This window comes from Ursus maritimus, unplaced genomic scaffold (genome assembly GCF_017311325.1).
Source record: "Ursus maritimus isolate PB19 unplaced genomic scaffold, ASM1731132v1 scaffold_11, whole genome shotgun sequence".
NCBI lineage: Eukaryota > Metazoa > Chordata > Mammalia > Carnivora > Ursidae > Ursus > Ursus maritimus.
In genome coordinates, this window is record NW_024423453.1 from 33,329,669 (window position 1) to 33,349,216 (window position 19,548).

The 19,548-nt window shown below is 37.7% G+C and overlaps 1 protein-coding gene across 2 annotated transcripts in view; it reads left to right on the forward strand.

Moving 5' to 3' along the window:
- Positions 1-19,548, forward strand: part of GAB1 (GRB2 associated binding protein 1) — a 122,721-nt gene that overhangs the window by 66,378 nt on the left and 36,795 nt on the right. For both annotated transcript variants that reach the window (XM_008685566.2, XM_040626335.1), the window contains exon 2: positions 9,574-9,868. In XM_008685566.2, the coding sequence (XP_008683788.2) occupies positions 9,574-9,868 (295 nt within the window). The remainder of the gene's footprint in view (positions 1-9,573; positions 9,869-19,548) is intronic.

The window sequence follows — 19,548 nt, forward strand, 5'->3', positions numbered from 1 at the left end:
ATTGCAGACTTCTCTTGGATCCGCTGCTCGCCAGGCTCTTGCCTCTTTCAGCCTCCTGCTGAGGGTAAGGAAGCCATGAAAACCCCCAGAGTTAGAGTGTGTCCCTCCAGCCCTGACAGTTGGGCATATGATGAGATACACGAACTAGCATTCACAAGTAAAAATGTATTCGACCTGCTCCATGATGCAGCATCGAGGGTTCATGCCATGAGACCTACTTTCCTGTGGAACTTTAGTAACTGAATTTCCCTGGTTGGGGTCCAAGGTCTCATACCAAACTGTTCTTTGTAGTAAGAAATATTAAAGTGTTCTATTTCAAGCCTTCTTAACATGTGCCCCAGGGGTCCTGTGAACCCCTGAAACTGTGTACAGTGTTATTTATGTGCCTTTTTCTAAGAGAAAGTTCCATTGCTTTTATCAGATTATCAGATTCTCAAAGTGGTCTATGATCCAAAAAAAGTGTAAGAATTGCTTTGTGTCCATTACATACTCAGAAGTTTCTGCTGTTGCTTCTTTCATTTGTTTTATGTAGGACTTATGCCAGGGCTTTGAGGTAGGCATCAGTTTAACAATGATTTCAACAAGTAAATTATGTGCACTTTTTAATTAATAACTTAAAATTCCCTGATTTTTTTCCTTTCAGGTACTATAGTATTTATTTCTGAGTTAAATTTGATTTCTTTTTCTTTTCTTTTTTTTTTTTTGGTTAGTTTTGCTATTATGAAGTTGTTTCAGGTCCTGCTAATTTGTTTTTGTCCAGGCAATATATGTAAACTCCTATTAAAAGGTTTGTGGAGCAGTTGTTAGCCTACATCTAGGCATTGTTCTGCATTATTTTTGGTGTATTCTTTTGTTTATATTACTAAGCTAAAGTTAGCACAGATAGCACCAGGCTAGAAAATGGTGACAATAGTTTGAAAACAGGAAATTTTAGGCTTGTGTGTGTTTGGAACAGATGATCATAATGATAGAGCCAGTGGAGTGGAAACTTCCACCGAGCCTGTTTTTTCCTTATTTTGCTCTATGAGAAAAGATGGTGCTTCCTGGAAAACAACTCAAGTCTTTTAAAGCAAATGGTTTTCTTTTGTCCCCGTTTCATGGCTAATTTGTTTTTCTTTATTTTATTTACCCTGGTTGTATTATTATGGAAATTTAATATTTTTAATAGGCAAAGTAATTCCCAAAGTGCTTATTTTAGATATTTAATATTTAGATATTTAGTATATTACCATTTACTGACATGGTTTTTAAGGAAAATTAAAATAATATGAATATTATAACCACCAAACTTTATGGGAAGTCTTTTAAGTGATCCCAACTTGCCTTTTTTTTTAACCCCCTAAATTCCAGTCTTTAAAACAAAGTAGTTATACTTTGTCTAAGCTATTTCCTGACTAAGACTCCTTCCAGATGTATCCTGGAATTCTATATTTAAAAGAAAGGCTAAATTCATTCACTAATTTCAGAGGAAGAGAAAGAGTATACATTTCCATACATACATAAACTCTTTTGTGTACATCATTCCTAAATTTTTAAATATTAATAGACTTTCTTTTTTAGAGCATTTTTAGTCATAAACCTTTTAAGAATGTAATATTTTTTTTTAATTGTAGAAGGAATAAATGGAAGTTCCTTGAAAAAAATCAGACTATACAAAAGTATATAAATTACAGCTAGGAAACTTGTCTGACCTTCCCATCCCTATTTCTGGAATTACTGCAGCGAAGGCTTCCAGTGTGTCTCCTTCCAGACATGTGATCTAAACATAGTTTGTGTGTACAAACACACATTCATTTCAGGCAAATGGGAATTGTACAGTATGTATAATTCTGCAAGCTGCTCTTTTTTCCATTTGAGAATTATCTTGTGGGCATTTTTCATATATAGGTCTATCTCGTGTTTTAAATATTTGCATCCATTTGTTACTGTATCGGTGTCTCATCGTTTGTTTAATTTAACCATTACCCTGATGAAGAAATTTAGATTAACACCTGTCTTAATTAGGGGCGCCTCGGTGGCTCAGTCAGTTAAGCACGTGCCTTCAGTTCAGGTCACGATCCCAGGCTCCTGGAATCCAGCCCCAAATCAGGGTCCCTGGTCAGTGGGCTGAGTGGAGAGTCTGCTTCTCCCTCTGCCCCCCCCCCACTTGTGCTCACTTGTGCTCTCCCAAATAAATAAATAAAATCTTTAAAAAAAAAAAAAACAGCCTGTCTTATTAAAAATGGCATTTTCATCTTATGAAACACAAATCTTCAGCCCTAACATTTTACAGATTTTGGCGATCATACATAAATTTTGAATTCTACCGAAGAATATGGTAACGCTCTTCTTTTCTTAACTGTCAATAGTGAAAAATAACCTTTTAAGAGATTTCAAATAAGAAAGTTCCACTGTCCTTTCTATCCCAGTTTGCAGGGATGATACAGGGTTAGTAAAATTACAGTGGTGATGTTTCTTGGGCAGTTGGCTCAAGAATATAGAAAGTGCTGTTCTTCCGTTATCTGGTCAAGGCAAACTTCATCCTGACAAGGATGTGGTCATCAGTTCTCTTTGAAGTGCTCTAAGGGAATGGGCTTGTTAATGGGCTGTTTGGGACCTGTGCGCTGAGAGTTCAGAGGAATGTAGCGGGGAGGTGCCTTAACCAGGAGGGAGTTGAGGAAAGCTTCAAAGAAGAGGCCTTGAAGAATGAGTAGGAGCTCCTTGGGCAAGAGAGATAGGGTGTGTTAGACTCAAAACAACAGAGTGTGGGTGTTGGTGCAGCCGTCTGTGGAGGTGAAAGATCGGAGAGGTGAGCCGCAGGTAAGTTTGATTTTAGAGAACGCTGTATGCCATTCTATGAAAGGAGTTTGAACTTTACCCTAATAACAACTTTGGGCTTCTTTCTTTAGCCGAGATCTCATCTCAGTTCGCTGACTCTCTGAAGTCATTCTGATGAACAGAAAACTTTAAGAGCATCCCATCAAGGCTTTGAGGGCTTCACAACATGTAAAGTGCTGTTTCAGATACAGAAAAATTTAAGGAATGGTCTTGGCTTTCAAGGAACTTGATGTCTAGTTGGGGAAATTATTCATAAGCATTTGGAACATTTGGAAATGTATGTAGTAAAATAACAGATGGTTCCACGCTGTCCCACAGTAATGCAAGAGACATTTCAGAGCAGTAACTGCCGCATTGCCAAGTCCAGAGGGAAGGTGTAGAGAGGAAAGGGGAAGAAGGTTTGGACAGAATCTTAAAGAACAGATTCGGTTTCCAACAGTAGAAAGGCATTCAGACATTTGCCAGTGGGATAAATATTGTGAACAAAAACAAGGAGGGAGGTATATTTAACCTCAGTGGCAACAGTAGAAGGCATGAGGAATTAGATAGATATAAGCTTAAAAGGATCTCTGATTGCTTTTGAAATTCTGTTTCATTGAGCAACCTAATTCTGCCTATTGACTAGACCAGTGGGTCTCAGCCAAGGTGGCACATTAGAATCATCTGCTGAGCATTTAAAACTACCTATGCCCCTACCAGGGCTAATGCCCCAGACCAGCTATCTATCCGAGATGGGGCACCAGGCATCAATTTTTTTAAAAAGTAAAATTCTGCAGATATTTCTTATAAGCAGTTAGAATTGAGAATCACTGGACCACCCTGACCTCTTCTTTTTCTGTCCACCCATATATTGGTTATTTCTTTAGTAATCAGTTCTTCCAGTAAAGAGGGAAGGGATTAGGGAGTCTTGGCAAGCATTACAGCGGGCATGTTCTCTATCCGTGATACCACAGAGAAGTCAGAAAACAACAGCACAACAGTTACAGTGTTTTTCTTTAAAACAGAGCCCATTTGCCATTTTAGGCCAATTAGGCATATTTTGTGAACTTACTAATATTATTGCAGGTAATGGTTTGAGGCTAATCTGGATTGAGATTTTTTTTCTTCACACAAGATAATGGAGCTCCCCTGGTACTTTCTAGCCAGTGTGTACATACCCATACTATGTAGGGTGTATGGTAAACCTGTTTTGAGACCTTGCTTCAATGTAACAAGCCTGTTTTCTGTTTAACTTGTGTAATTTGCTTAAGTACAGAAAGTATTTAAAAGAACAATTCCTTTAAAATGAAGTTTAAAAATACCTCTGTAGAGTTTTTAAAACAAATTAATTTATTGCTTCTGCACCTTTCTCTTGCCTGACAGTTCTCCATTTACAGATGGGTGGGGCAGATTGCAATTATGTCGTCATCCCCATAGTGCATAAGATCATGTGAGAACGTCCATGTTTTTATCCTTGCCTCATTTGGTTGGCATATTCAGCACATGTAGACTGAGCACGTCCTTGGGGCTGGGCGGTAGGAAAAGAAAGATGAAAGGTGAAAAATACAGCTCCAGACATCAAGAAACTCACTTGTAGAAATGTCAGACATCATAACTAGGGTCAGGGTGGAAATGGGGAGCATGGAGGGGCCCACTCAGGGATGGTGCCCTGAAGGGGTCTGACCTGAATCTGGGGAGGTAGATTCTGTGTCATAGGGCAGCGTGTATCAGGGACAGAGGCAGGGCAAACGTAGAGCGTTAGGGGAACCGCAGTCGTTTCCGATGTGGTTGGAAGGCAGAGAGGCAAGAAGTGAGGCCGGAGAGACAGGGAGAGGCTTGGAGGGCCCTGTGTGCCCTGCCTGCCAGAGAGTTTGGGCTTCATCCTGCAGGCAGTCACTGAACATGGGGAGTGGGTAATGGCTGTGCAAATACTCCAGGCATTATGGATATTTAGTTTGACATCTCATCTGAATGTATTTCCATTGGGATCCATGGACTATATAGGCTCTTCTCTCTGGTTGTTCATGTAGTAGCCAGAGTTACCCTTAAAACCCTGACAAGACGCTGGGACCAGAGTAGCGTGCTTTTAAGCTACTTCAGAATGCAGACCCGATGATGAAGTCTTATTACTGCATCATTTATTCAACTTAAAATTGAAATGATTATTGCATATAAGAGAAGACAACAAAGTAAATTTGCATAGTTCCTCTCAAGCAGACCTGCTTGCAATGGCAGTCCAGTAGTGAAAATGATTTTTCGCATGAATTTTGTGTAAAACTGCTTTGAGTATTTGGTTTTGAAGATTTCTAGAAAACTTCTCCTTTTTTGTCTGTTACTGCTGCAGGATTGGTGAGGCAATGTACAGCTTTCTCTGGGGCTACCAAGGCAGCAAGGATAAAAATAGGGCAAACTTTAAGAATCCCAGATATTTTCAGATAACAAAGACTGATTTATGTGGGCCCATTTTGCACTCTGACAAAACATAGAGAAGCTTTTGTGCTGTGATTAGCAAGGGTGCTGATGTCAGTTCTCTTGTCGAGCATCAAGCTTTATTCTGTGGCTAAATTGTGCTTTGTACCATAATCCAGAGAACCTTTGTATCTGCCTTATTAAAGTGTGTAGTTTATGTAATTGCTTTTGTTTTCCAGTTTAATCTGTGCCAGATTCAATGAGAGTGACTCATTTTGTGACTGAGACAAACATTCACATTTGGACCATGTTAAAAATAAATAAATAAGTGGCAGGTGCTGTTGGCTAAAGTCTGTGTTTTAATGTTGTAATTTCCTGCTCTAAGGGTTCATCTCTTATCCTCTGTAATCACGAGCGCAACCTATCTACTGCACCCTGATTGATTGCTACTCGTTTTTTGGCTATTTATTTTCGTTTCCAGGAGCCTTTTAAATTTGAACAATATCATTTCAACAGAGAAGCAAAGAAATGGCAGGGGAGCCACAGTTAATCGGAAGGAGTGACACACAAGCTGTAGCAGAAGGACACATGCCGTTCTTTTCTTTCTGTCAATTTCCCGAGGTGTTTTGTGCATGTGTTTTGGTGATGCTGTCCTAGTTATGTTTATTATGTATATGTTCAGTACTGGAGCTCTTTTTCTCAAGTGGAAGAGTTTTTGAAAGCACACCTTTCTATTCAACGTGGCCTATCCATCGACTCTAATATTCTCAAGATTTTACAACCATGGAGTCTTAGGGGAATTCTCTTTATTGTATGAGAATTTCTAGGTACCAGACGCTGTGCTATGTATTGAGTATGTAATGACAAATGGTCACTGTCTTCACGGACTTTACAGTCCGCTTAGGGAGTTAGGTACAAAATAAATAAATACAAAGAAGACTTAAATTGCAAAATGACAATAACCACTATATAGGTAATAAAGTATATTACGTAGGTAATAAGTTCCCTAAAATTGTGCCCTACTTTACATTGGGGATCATTGGGAAGGGAAGGCCTAGAAGGTCAGAGTCGGCCTGGCGAAGACAAGGAAAGAACATACCAGACTCAGGAAATGGCATGTGCAAAGTCTCTGAGGCAGGAAACAGTTTGGCATCCTATTAACTGTATTCTTAGAAGAGAGAAGTGACGATTGATAAGCCTAACTATTGAAAAGGTTATGGATGAACTATAGGAGCACAGCAGTACGGCCCTATTTAGTATAGGGGCAAATGATCCTCCGTACAGTTCAGTAGCCTCTGAGAGCTTCCCTAAAAGTGCAGAATAGAGATTGATGCCTATAATACTAAGTGAGTCATTGGGGAATGGATGAATTATGTTCAATGAATTATGTAGTAAGGCATTTTAGAAAGATTTCCATGCAAGACATTAAAGTTTTAAAAAGTCATTTCTGTATTTAAAGACGGAACCTTCACTATCTGGAGAAATCACTTACTAAAAGATATGATTCCTTGATGGCCCTAGATAAATGACATAATACTGTATTTTCTTTTCTCTTCTCTATTACTTTTGCAAGCTTGCTGCTTGATAGGGAGGTGTCCGTAGAAGCATTACTTTACTAAGAGATGATATTTATTTATTTTGAAGTAAGTAGATGACTTATATAGTAACTGAATGGATTTTTGTAATCCAGAAACTAGTGCTAAATTCATGTGAATTAACACGTTATGATGTTTTAGTGTTCTCTAAAGCATGTGTGAGAACTCCCCACTGCCTTCTCTTTCTGGACAGCACTAATCATTTACTCTTTACTTGGAGCTATAGTCAGGCTGAGATGTTAATTTAAAACCTTGATGACATTAAAGAACTACATAATATTTTTAGGCCTTTGTGATGTTTCTACTAACCTTGTTGAAGGATTGCACCCAGTTTTTCCAGGAAGGATTGCCTCTCCCTTTAGCGATAGTTCTGCAGATACTTTGTGGGGTTTGCTATATTCTCATATATTTTCATGTATGGTCAATATTTTCTTCAACTAGTTAACTCCTTGAAAGTAGCAATCATGAATTACCTACTTGTATTTATTCCTACAGGTATTTACAATATAATCAGTAACTTACTGGTTAACTCGTTGATTTACCTTTTAATGTATCTGTATTTCCTTGAATGAATACAGTTTAAAGAATCTGTTAAAATATTAAGCCTAAATTATCCCCCAAGTTAATTCAGTTATGGGTACAGTTGTCCAAGTTATTAAAGAGGAAGACCTTCAAAGAGTAGTAAGGTTTATAGTGTTTCTGGGTAGAGTTGTTGGTTTTAAGTACTGCTGAAGCCAGCTGTTCAGTCATTTGGTTCTGCTTTTATTATTTAATCAATGTAGATTTCAGGGAGAGTAATAGTAAAAGAATTTTAGGCTTCTTCAGGCATAGCATCATACTCAAAATTTACCAAAGCTTGTGGAGAAAATATATTGTGAGTGTACATATCCAGATTGCCAATATATGTTTGTTAGGAAGAGAAGGAAAAAGAGAAAGAGAAAGGAGAAGGAAAATTGTAACCTATACTCAAAGAACACAGATCTTATCCATGTGGTCTTTGAACAATAGACTGACTAGAAGAAAGACACAGTCCATTCTTTGCTTGCTTTTCAGGTGATAAATCAGGAAAGCTTCTGAACCCTTCTCCCTGCTCCTCGCTGCTCCTTGCACTCCCGCCCCTCCCTGCCACGCACAGAGAAAGAGAGAAATCTATAGCTTAAAATACGAAGGAGTCTCTTTACCTATCTTTATGTATTCTTTATGGGGTGATATTAAGGCATGAAAAGACATTGCTTTTTTTTAATGTAGTAAGATATACCTACCATAAAATTTACCATTTTAACCATTTTCAGGTGTACAGTTTCAGCGGCGTGAAGTACATTCATTTTGTTGTGCAACCATCACCACTGTCCATCTTCAGAACTGTCCATCTTCCTTAAACTGTACCCACTAAACACTAACTCCTTAACCCTGCCTTCCCGCCACTGGCAACTACCATTCTGCATTTTGTCTCCATGAATTTGATTACCAATAGGGACCTCATATAAGTGGAGTCATACAGTTTTTTGTCGTTTAGTGACTGGCTTATTTCACTTAGCATCACGTCTCAGGATTCATCCATGCTATAGCATGTGTCAGATTTTTATTCCCTTTTAAGACTGAATAATATTCCATTATGTATATATATCACATTGTGTTCATTTCTTCATTCAACAGTGGACACTTGGGTTGCTTCTACCTTTCGACTGTTGTGAATAATGCTACTATAAACATGGGTGTACAAATACCTGTTTGAGAACTTGCTTTCAATTCTCTTGGATATTTACTTACAACTGAAATCGTTGGAAGAACTGCCATACCATTTTCCATATCAGTTACACCATTTTGCATTCTCATCAGCAAATGCACAAAGGTTCCAATTTCTGCCATCGTGGCCAACGCTTGTTATTTTCTGCCTTTTTGATAACAGACATTCTGATGTGTTATGAAGTTGTATCTCATTGTGGTTTTGATTTGCATTTCTCTAATGATAGTGATGTTGAGCATCTTTTCTTGTGTTTATTGGTCATTTATCTATCTTCGGAGAATCTGTTCAAGTCCTTTGCCCATTTTTAAATTGGGTTATTTATTTTTGTTATCGAGTTGTAGGGATTCTTTATGTATTCTAGACGTTGATCATTTATCAGATAAATTATTTGCAGATATTTTCTCTCATTCTATGAGTTAGCTTTTTCAGTCTGTTGATCAAGTCCTTCAGTGTGTAAATTTTAAATTTTGATGTATACCTATTTTTTCTTTTGCGTTTCTTCTGCACTTTTAGTGGTAGATCCAGTAGGTCATTGCCAAATCTAATATGTTATGAAGCTTTTCTCTGTTTTCTTCTAAGAGTTTTCTAGTGTTAGCTCCTAGGTTTAGGTCTTTGATCCATTTTGAGTTAATTTTTGTGTGATATAAAAATCTTCATTGTTTTGCATGTGGATATCCAGTTTTCCTGGTTCCATTTGTTGAAGCCATTGCTTTTTTATATTTAGTAAAAACTAAGTCTTCCTTGTTGGCTTGATATTACATATCCATGTAATATCTTCTAATATCAATATCTTCCAGTCTCCTATTAGATCTAATAGAGCACAATAAATATGTATATGTAGACACATTATTAAGTTAATTGAGGCATCAGTAAACTTTGCTGGAGTGGTAGATTATTCTATGGAAACAAAACATGTATGTGACTTTCTCTAGACAAGTATTTGTAAAATTGGTTTGATAAGTGTGCACTTCCTTGAAAAATTTCTGTCACATTAATACTAGATGGATATTTCTGTTTTGTTCCTAGGCATGGAAGAGGAGGTGGTTTGTGTTACGCAGCGGTCGCTTGACTGGAGATCCAGATGTCTTGGAATATTACAAAAATGATCATGCCAAGAAGCCTATCCGTATTATTGATTTAAACTTATGTCAGCAAGTTGATGCTGGATTGACATTTAACAAAAAAGAGTTTGAAAACAGCTACATTTTTGATATCAACACCATCGACCGAATATTCTACTTGGTAGCAGACAGTGAGGAAGAGATGAATAAGTGGGTTCGTTGTATTTGTGACATCTGTGGGTTTAATCCTACAGAAGAAGGTAAGCCCAAGATTTTATTATTCAACCTGAGTTCTCCTTTATTACTGCATTTTTAGAACTGTTATAAAATCTTTGTTATTTCAATTACACAATGTAATATTATTTACTTTTTTATAATGGCTAACAAACATTTGAAAAAAAGCACTAAAGTCTTTAATCAGTTTGGGAAGAAATTTTTTGTAGGTTTTAGGGGAGACTTAACCATTGTGGGGCAGTGTCTAGATAAATGTCTTGGAAAAGATGACAAGAAGGCATACTTATTTAAGAGCATTTCTTGTGTCTGTATATATCAGGTTGAACCTTATAGCACTGCTGATATTTAACTACTTTTCACTTATTAAAAGCATCATTTTCATGTGACTCAATTCTTTAGGTGTTATTTTAAAAACTGTATTGGATTATGAAGTTAGGAAATAACCAAGACGATTATCAATACCTGTGAAACACAAGTGACAGTCAGTCACAAAACATGTTGAAAAAGTAACATATGAGTTTGCTTAACACAGAGGTCCTAAAAAGAGCATGGAGGGAGAGGGGGCTCAAGGTTTGGGAAAGGCATAGTGAAGAAAAGCTTCTCGGGTAAACTGTGGCTTTTGAAGGAAGTAGCATTTCTACACAAGTGAAAAAAGGGATCCAGAACCCTCTAGATTTAGGGGCAAGGAAGAGCAAGGACCCAGAGATGGAGCAGCATTCTACGTCACTGGAGCAGGGGGCTGTGAAGGATAAAGGCAGGGGGAGAGTTGCTTGAGGAGCTGAGATTTGGAGTGCCTGTCCTGGGAAGAGCTGAGTGGGTAGAGGTCTCACGAAGAATTTTACAGGAGCAATTCCTCTTCCCGTGCTTTTATATAGCTGTCTTGACCACTTACTCCCTGTGCACTTCTCTACTTCTCTGCCTTTTCTAACAAACACCTATCTAGGGGACTCCAACACACATTTAGGTTCATAAAGCCAAAACTCAGAAAAAAAGGTGGCCTGAGGTCTTTGACCTTACCGTCTTCATGGTTATACTCCCATTTCCAGTGTGCATTTCCAAATATCTATATTTAGGAGTGCTGGAGGTTCGGTGAGGGCTGGAAAAATTGCATCAACAATCAACATCAAGTTTTGGATTGAAGTGAAAGAGCAATCATCTCTAATTAGCTCAGGTCAGCCTGCTGCTTCCTTTCTGGCCAGTCAGCAGCCCACAAGAAGGAGCCTTCCAGAACCGGGATTGGCCCAGTGGGGTGGGGAAACCCCTTGGCGAGGGAATCCAGAACCCTGAGGGGGCAGCACTGAGACAGGAAAGGAGGCATCCAGTTTAGACAGGAGGTGGCTAATGAGCTGGACTTTTCAACAGAGCTCTAGTGATTAAAAGCCTCAAGAAGTTGTTTCACGTGTGGAATTAAGGCTTCGGTGGTTTTTGTGAAGTACTAAATATGTTCACATTTTAAGTGAGTGTGTAGCGTATTACTTCTAACTCCAGTTAAACTCCTTTCCTTTCTTGCATATATAGTCTATGTTTGAGTACAGTGGAGGATTTTGAAGTTAAAGTCACAAATGAGATAGCTCTCCAGTGGTTACTTAATGACCACTCAGTAATGATAATTTTTGGATTAAGATACTACATTAGTTTCAGGGGCGCCTGGGTGCCGCAGTCATTAAGCGTCTGCCTTCAGCTCAGGGTGTGATCCCCGCGTTCTGGGATCGAGCCCCACATCAGGCTCCTCTTCTGGGAGCCTGCTTCTTCCTCTCCCACTCCCCCTGCTTGTGTTCCCTCGCTGGCTGTCTCTCTGTCGAATAAATAAATAAAATCTTTAAAAAGAAAAAAAGATACATTAATTTCATGATGTGCTGGATTTTCAGTTAAAGTAATTTAAGTCATTGTATACTCTTCGGGTTGACAGGGTTCTTTTGCCTGCTACCTTTTCAGTTTAGAATTTATTTTTAGTGACATAAAAGTAGACTTCTGTCCTTATCGATTGCCTGTATCGATTCAGTTGATCTGAAAGACTTTAAGTAGTAGGTGTTCTTCCATCTCTCTTTGTTTTCTATATAATTCTCCTAAATATACTTAGCAAAGGAAATGAGATACCCTCCTAGAGGAGATACATTCTTCAGTCAAGGAATAGGTCTAATTTTTGGAAGCCTATTCAGGGGTGGGTGGAGATGAGACCCCCCCCCAAATAAGAATTTCGAATGCACACGTATCTGAGATTACCTTTGCAAGTTTCAAGGCATGAAGTCTGGTCCATTTGTCCACTTTAGAATGACCCTCATCATCTAAGAGTTTGATGAACACCCAGTCACCTCTGGGAAGAAGGAAAGTTTCGTCTACTTTAGAAAATTAATTCATTAATTTACCAAATTATTGAATTTGCCAGCACTCTACTAGGCTTTGAACATTCGTTTAACCTACATATTATTAGGTGACTAGTTAGGGAGACAGATGGCAAACATTACAGATGTGGAACTGAGTGAGCATCTGGTGGGGAAGGATTCATGCCAGAATAATTCACTACAGTTGATGAGTGCAAGATACATAGTGTGTGTGTGTGTGTGTGTGTGTGTGTGTGTGTTTTACATAGTAACGTATGATTATATACATATATTAAAGTATGATACTGTAGGACTGTGTTAGTACAGTTCTTGCCCTCATTGAGCTAATAGTCCGTCTAAGAGAAACAGGCTAATACTCTAGGAATTGTAATATTGGTTAAAAAGTGTCCTGGTAAAGAAGAAATAAGCACAGATAGCAGCTAATTTAGTTTTAAGAAGGTTAGGAAAAGCCGACGTAGTTTTAAATGGTTCTGTGACCGTAGCTGATAATGTACTAAGAACTTTATTTTGTACTTAGTGGAACATTTTCATTGATATTAGTAGTCAGAATCAGTCACAATGTCTATTTATCACTTAATAAACTTACTAATATAGGGAGGGGTGCAGGGGCAAACTCCCAAATCCTTTTAAAACAGATAAAGTACAATTGCCTTGAATGAAACTCGTAATTTGTGAATGTTTTATCTTCACGATATCAATAAAGGGGGAGGTTGGAAGAGAATTAATAGTATTATTAGTCGCATTTGATATATATAATGAGTTGGTTACCAAGAACAGCTATGCTCATCATAACTCATTTTTTATCTCTTCTTTAATACAAGCCACTAAAGACTTCAATTTGCCAGTGCTTTCTAAATGTAGTTTGTGAGTTACAGCTAAATGCAACTGCATTTTTTTAAAAAAAATTCTACAATACAGATTTTTTACAAGTTCGTCCTGGCCTTCTCCCAAATAGCCACAGTTAGAGATGTCTAACTCTGTTGTTGAAGACTTGAGCTTCTCATAAATCATCAAGTTGTAAATAAATCAGTAAGTCGTAAATCAGTGAAAGTTGAACAGTCCTTCATTGTGTAGTATCAAGGAGCCACAAAAATATTTTACTCTATAATTTTGATTTTTCATGCAGAGTAGCAAAACTGCAAAAAGGCTTTAAAGTTAACCACTGTATTCCTCTATTCATTTGTAGTAGCTGACTTTGCTAGATGCCTTTAAAAAAAAATCCACGCATTTAAAGATTTGTATCAAATTCTAAACTGCAGAGAACTGCTATTATCCTTTGTGATCACGTTCATACAGTTTAATATGACAAGATAAATATCAAAATGTCTGTGTTCTTCCATTTACTTTACCACCTACTTCATTTTCTCTTGCTTCCAAATAAATCTCACCACCAATCACTAAATAATAGGTGTTTTTGTTTTTACCTAGATCTGTCCCCGGAGCCCTGTGCTCTTCCCATTTCAGAGTTGAGTATGCTCTCACTCTTGGCTTAAAACTAATGACACAGAACCATTTTTCACTATGCTCGTGTCAGGCTAGATGTGGGAAGAAATATCCTATGCTTGGGTATTACAGTCTGAGAAAATAACTATCCACAGTCCCTATGAGAATAACTAGTTTTTGCTGAAAACAAAAGGAAAGGGGAAAAATCTGACCTGTGTTTTGATTCCAGGAACCTCTCAAAATATCATTACCATGTTATTTCCGCTGCCCCAGGTGACCACTGCTATTATTGAATACTCAGAATGCTGGCAAGCTGAAGCTGTTTTTAAACTCTAGCTCATTGAACTATGTGTGGTTCCTATGAATGCTTTTATTTAGCAGATTTGAGGGTAGAAACTAATTTCTTTTGTTTTTCTTGGAAGTGTGCAGATTTATTTTTGTTTCTACACGGAGGTGGAACCTGTTAAATGTGCTAAGCAAGTGTCAGGAAACAGCCTTATGGCTCTAGACAGCCAGCGAACCTGGCGCGGAGACTCCGGGTCCGATTTCAGGGCGCGAGGGTAGCGAATTGCCTTTTACCAGTCACTCGAGTTGCTTTTCCCAAAATGCCCAGATAATAGTAGCTTAAGAAAATAGTGATTCTCTATTGGATAGTCTTCCCTGTAGAAAAGTAGGTAAACTAACGTAAGTATATATACATGCTCCTGTTCCTGCAAAGCGGTGCTTCATTAGAGGACTCTTAAATTTTGTTTTATTACTTTTTTATTCAGGGATAATTTACTACTGTGGAAGGTACAGTTCAGTACAGTTTTATATATCCATCTATATCTACATATAGAAATAGAAGTCTGTGTAACTGCCACTCAGGTCAAGAAGTGGAACATTTCCAGCCCCCAGAAGGCTTTTGCATTCTTTTTCCCAGTAAACACCCAGAAAAAAAGCCCAAACGTAACTACGATTTTGCTTCTATAACCATAGATTAGTTGTGCCCATACGCGAACTTCATATAAATAAAACCACTGAATCTGGCTTCTTTTTTCCAGTAGAAGTCTGGGAGAGTCATCCATGTAGCCTGTAGTGGGAGTTCTCCTTTATCTTCCGTAGCATTCTGTTGTGTGGCTAGATCACACATTATGGATCTGTTTGATGCTTGTGGACATTCGGGTTGTTTCTAGTTTTTCATACAAATAAAGCTACTGTGAGCAGTGATATATATATATATATATATATATATAAAATCTTTTGACGGACATGAACACTTAGTGTGGGTGTGTACCCATGGGCGGAACCGCCATATCTTAGGTTAGGGACCAGTTGCTCTCCTACCAGCAGTGCAGGAGACTTCCAGTTACACTACATTCTCACCTACATTTGGTATTGTCAGTCATTAAGTTTTTTTTTTTAAGATTTTATTTATGTATTTATTTGACAGTGAGAGAGAGGCAGCCAGCGAGCGAGGGAACACAGGCAGGAGGAGTGGGAGAGGAAGAAGCAGGTTCCCAGCGAAGGAGCCTGATGTGGGGCTCGATCCCAGGACCCTGGGATCACGCCCTGAGCCGAAGGCAGACGCTTATCAACTGAGCCACCCAGGCGCCCCTGTCAGTCGTTAATTTTAGCCTTTCTAGTGAATGTGTAGTGGTGTCTCATTGTGGTTTTAATTTGCGTTTTCCTGAGGACCAGTTCAACTAGAGCGTTTATTCGGTTTTTGTTTTGTTTTCTTACACATTCTCAAGCTATTGAGATATTGATTCATTGAGTCTCCTGAGACGGGGCTCAGGCACCTAGAACTCTAAAAAAGTGATTCTGATGCCATGACACTTCTGGATAAGAATTAAGGCATTTTCAGCACTTCCTAAGGAATTATTTTAAAAGTCTCCCAAGAATATTTTTATAACCTGTTAAGGAGATAATCATGACAAATAAGATTAAAAAAATTTCTATTTAAAACACATTAAATAGATGGGTCTGTGATTAAAGATCTTCAATTTTTGATTAAAAAGATTGAAGAAATTGCAGGTTGCTTCATTGAACATTGCAACTACTGCTCTTTCCTATTTGTATTCATTCGTTAGATTTACCTTTACAAAATATTCTTCTGTGAAAAATGGTGTGTTCAGAAATGAGAGGATGGTTACTTGAGCATCAATGATAAGGCATACTCTTTGTGGGTAGAGTCTTATTTCCTAAGTTAATTAGACATACATCCAATGAAAATAATTAGACACATATCCAATCAAAATGCTTCTCTTGACAAAAAAGAAATTCTACAATGGACCAGGTAAATTAATAATCAATAGAAACAGTGTAACCCTGACCTATTTACCTTTAATTGTGAACATAAAGGTAAAATTTTTGTATAGAAACCCAAAAATATCCTATCAGCAAATGTAGCCCATCTTAAGAGAAAAGGATCTCATCTAGTCTCCTGACAAGGACATGGGCAACCCCTTGGTTTTATTACCACGTGCTAGATACAGTATGGCAGTAGTCATAAAATCAGAGAACCTGTCACATTAACTTTGAAATATTCTCCTTACCAATGAGAAAGAGTAGAACTGCTTACCTGGGCTTAAGCTCTTATACCTTTTGATATGTGTGTGTATATGTATGTATGTATGTGTATGTGTGTGTAGATATATTATTTTGAATGTTCAGAGGCATCATCTAGGTACCCCAACTCCCATGAGGGACACTAACACCAGGGCATTATGGTTCCAAACAGGATAAAACTGTGCATTAAGCTAGGGATCATGGGGACCAACTTATTCTTTGTGGTTCTCCTCACATAATAATTTGCTTCTCTTCACTGAAAGCTGGTGAAGGCTTACTTTGCCAGTACTTATTAGCTTTCTTAGGAAAATTCAATTAAGAATTTGCTCTAGCAGCTCATTAGGCCTTTAATGGTTGCTAATTATACTCTTTATGCCTTTTGAACTAAGAGACAGGGAATAATTTTACACACATAAGCAAACCCTAAACTGATATTTGGTTCTCAGAAACTTGATACCAGCATTATTTAGAACAGTAAGTTAGAAACCTAGGTGAGGCAGAAAGCAACAAACGTGGCTGCCCAACTACTTGTCAGGTAGAATGAGGCACATCACGTATCTTCATACAATGGAATAGAAGCTTCTTTTTTCAGACCAGTTGGTTAACTTTGACCAGAAATTTTATATTAAGGAATATTTAGACACACTGCAATGCTTGCATTAAAATATGCAGAGCTGAGTAATAGGAGTAATATTAATATGAGCAAAATAACCCCAAAGACTAAATCTTTGAAAGCAGGGCATCAACTGAGGGGTAGAGCAGTGTTCCCTTCTCTTTTAAAGTCTTTTGAATGCTATGTTGTTTGGAATGGTTGGGCTTGCTTTTCATGGCTGTGTGGAGGTCTTTTCTTTCTTGAGCTGGCTAGTGAACATAATGGAAGTTCTCTCCCTTTTTGTTTCTTAGAAGTAGATGTAAGCCTTGCCATATTGTGATCAAGATACTCTATATTCTTGGATGGAGCTCTTAGAGTGTATTATGCTAAGTGAAATAAGTCAGGCAGAGAAAGACAAATACCATATGATCTCACTCAAAGAAAACAGATGAACATATGGAAAGGGGGGAAGGGAGAGGGGGAAAAAGCAAACCATAAGAGACTCTTAATGATAGAGAACAAACTGAGGGGTGATGGAGGGAGGTTGCTTGGGGCTGAGCTAGATGGGTGGTGGGTATTAAAGAGGGCACTTGTTGTATGTAAATGATAATTGCTGAATTCTACTCCAGAAACCAGTATTGCACTGTATGTTAACTAAAATTAAAAAAAAAAAAAATGAAGCTCTGCACCACTGCCTTCACTGTGTAAGGACATGTAAGAGCACAAAAGTAGAAATAGCACTAATGTCTATGAATCACAAAATAGAATAATAAATTGTCAAATATATTCATTGATAAAGCACTCTCTCAATGTTAAATGCAACTAAATTCATCAGTGTTCCTAGGGAATGAGCTCCAAATATCAGAAATAGCAAAGAACAAAAGGATTTTTAAAATAATGCATACTGTATAACGTACCTATTTTAATTTCAAGAAAACACTAACAAAGACCAAAAAAAAAAGGAATCTTTGAATCCGTCTTTATTTCTTTTTTCCAGAAATTGAGAGGATCTTGCATCTATAAAAAGGGTGAAAAACTTTAGTCATTCACAGGTGGGAGAAATGGAAGGTTAAAAATGAGATGGTCCCCTTGTGTTAATAAAACAAGATCAGACAAATGTGATTGCCTGGCTAAGTGATTCTTTTCCTACCTAAGATGAATCACTCAGTTCATTTAGTGTATAGCCATCAAATTTAAAAACTGAGTTTTAAGGAAAAGTGTATCTATAAAAATACCCACCTGGAAAGCTTACTTTGGGAGTTACACTGGAAAATTAGAATTCTTACACTGTTTCATGTAGTCATGTATTTCCAGTGTTGAGTTTCATTTTGCTTTGGGCAGAACTAAAAATTGAATGGGATAGTACAATTTTATCACACCTCTATGGTACAAAAAGGAGAAGTATGCAAAATATATCTGTGAATAGAGCCTGCAGGATACGATAAGTGCTTTCTGACCACTCTCCTCTTTTTTTTTTCTCCTCAGTGTTGTGCGTTTTTCTGAAAGCTCCTCTTTAAAAGATAAATATTTTTCATAGTTCTGTTAACAACCCACAAGGATTTACTGAGTCACTGATTAATCTATAGCCTTTAAAATCCCCTTAAGTAAATCTTTTAGATTTGTAATTGAGTCAAAACAGTAAAACATTATTTCATACAGTATGTTATATATACTATTTATAATCATCTGTTAGAAATAATGAGATATTTATGAGTTCCCACTGAAATTATGGCATTATGTCCTATAAATGCCCTCCCAAATATTTTTCTTTTCTCACTATTTTCTTTTCTCACCTTTCATAAATAAGAAAGAACTAACTAGTAAACTCCTGGCATAAAGTATTAGGTTTTATTAGACAAGCTTGCATGAAGACTTGACTTTGCACGCAGCACAACAGTTAAAAACGTTAGAAATTAGCTCAACTTCTATTTACTCCAAACGCGCCAATGAAAGAAGTCTTTAAACTTATTTAGCATCTAGTAGGGCTCACATATTTCTTAAGGAGCAAATACCAAACTGCACCTTCAGTTGAACGAGTCTTGAAGATTTAGGAGTGCCACTGGCCTGTTCCAACAGGACATAGAGAAAGTGCTCAGTGAGTTTGGGTGAATGAAACCATTTCGAGCACCTGCAACATGCAGGGCAAACTAATGCATAGGAGTTCTGATCCTTTTTGTTTGTTTTGGGAAACCACAAACAAAGATAAACTTATATTTAGCCATACTAATGTGTTATTATTCAAGCTTTACAATTATGATATGAGCTTCTGTGCCTAGGATGAAGAGTCATAAAATACAAACTATGTAAATTTCCCTGGGGTGCACATATAAATATTGAAGTTGAATACATGGGGCGCCTGGGTGGCACAGTGGTTAAGCGTCTGCCTTCAGCTCAGGGCGTGATCCCGGCGTTCTGGGATCGAGCCCCACATCAGGCTCCTCCGTTATGAGCCTGCTTCTTCCTCTCCCACTCCCCCTGCTTGTGTTCCCTCTCTCTCTGGCTGTCTCTATCTCTGTCAAATAAATAAATAAAATCTTTAAAAAAAAAAAAAAGTTGAATACATAAGACATCATCAAAAGCATATGGAGTTACTCTGTAGGATCTAGAGAAGCTAGAGCTGACATGTAGCTCCTCCCTGGTGAATTAAGAGGCCAGATGACCTGCATTTGATTTTATTTGGTAGAACATATTAAGTCCTTTACCTTACCTTTTATTGTCTTTTAGGGAATGTTTTGTTATAAAAAAATCTCAGTTTCCTACTGCTGAAAAAAAAAAAAAA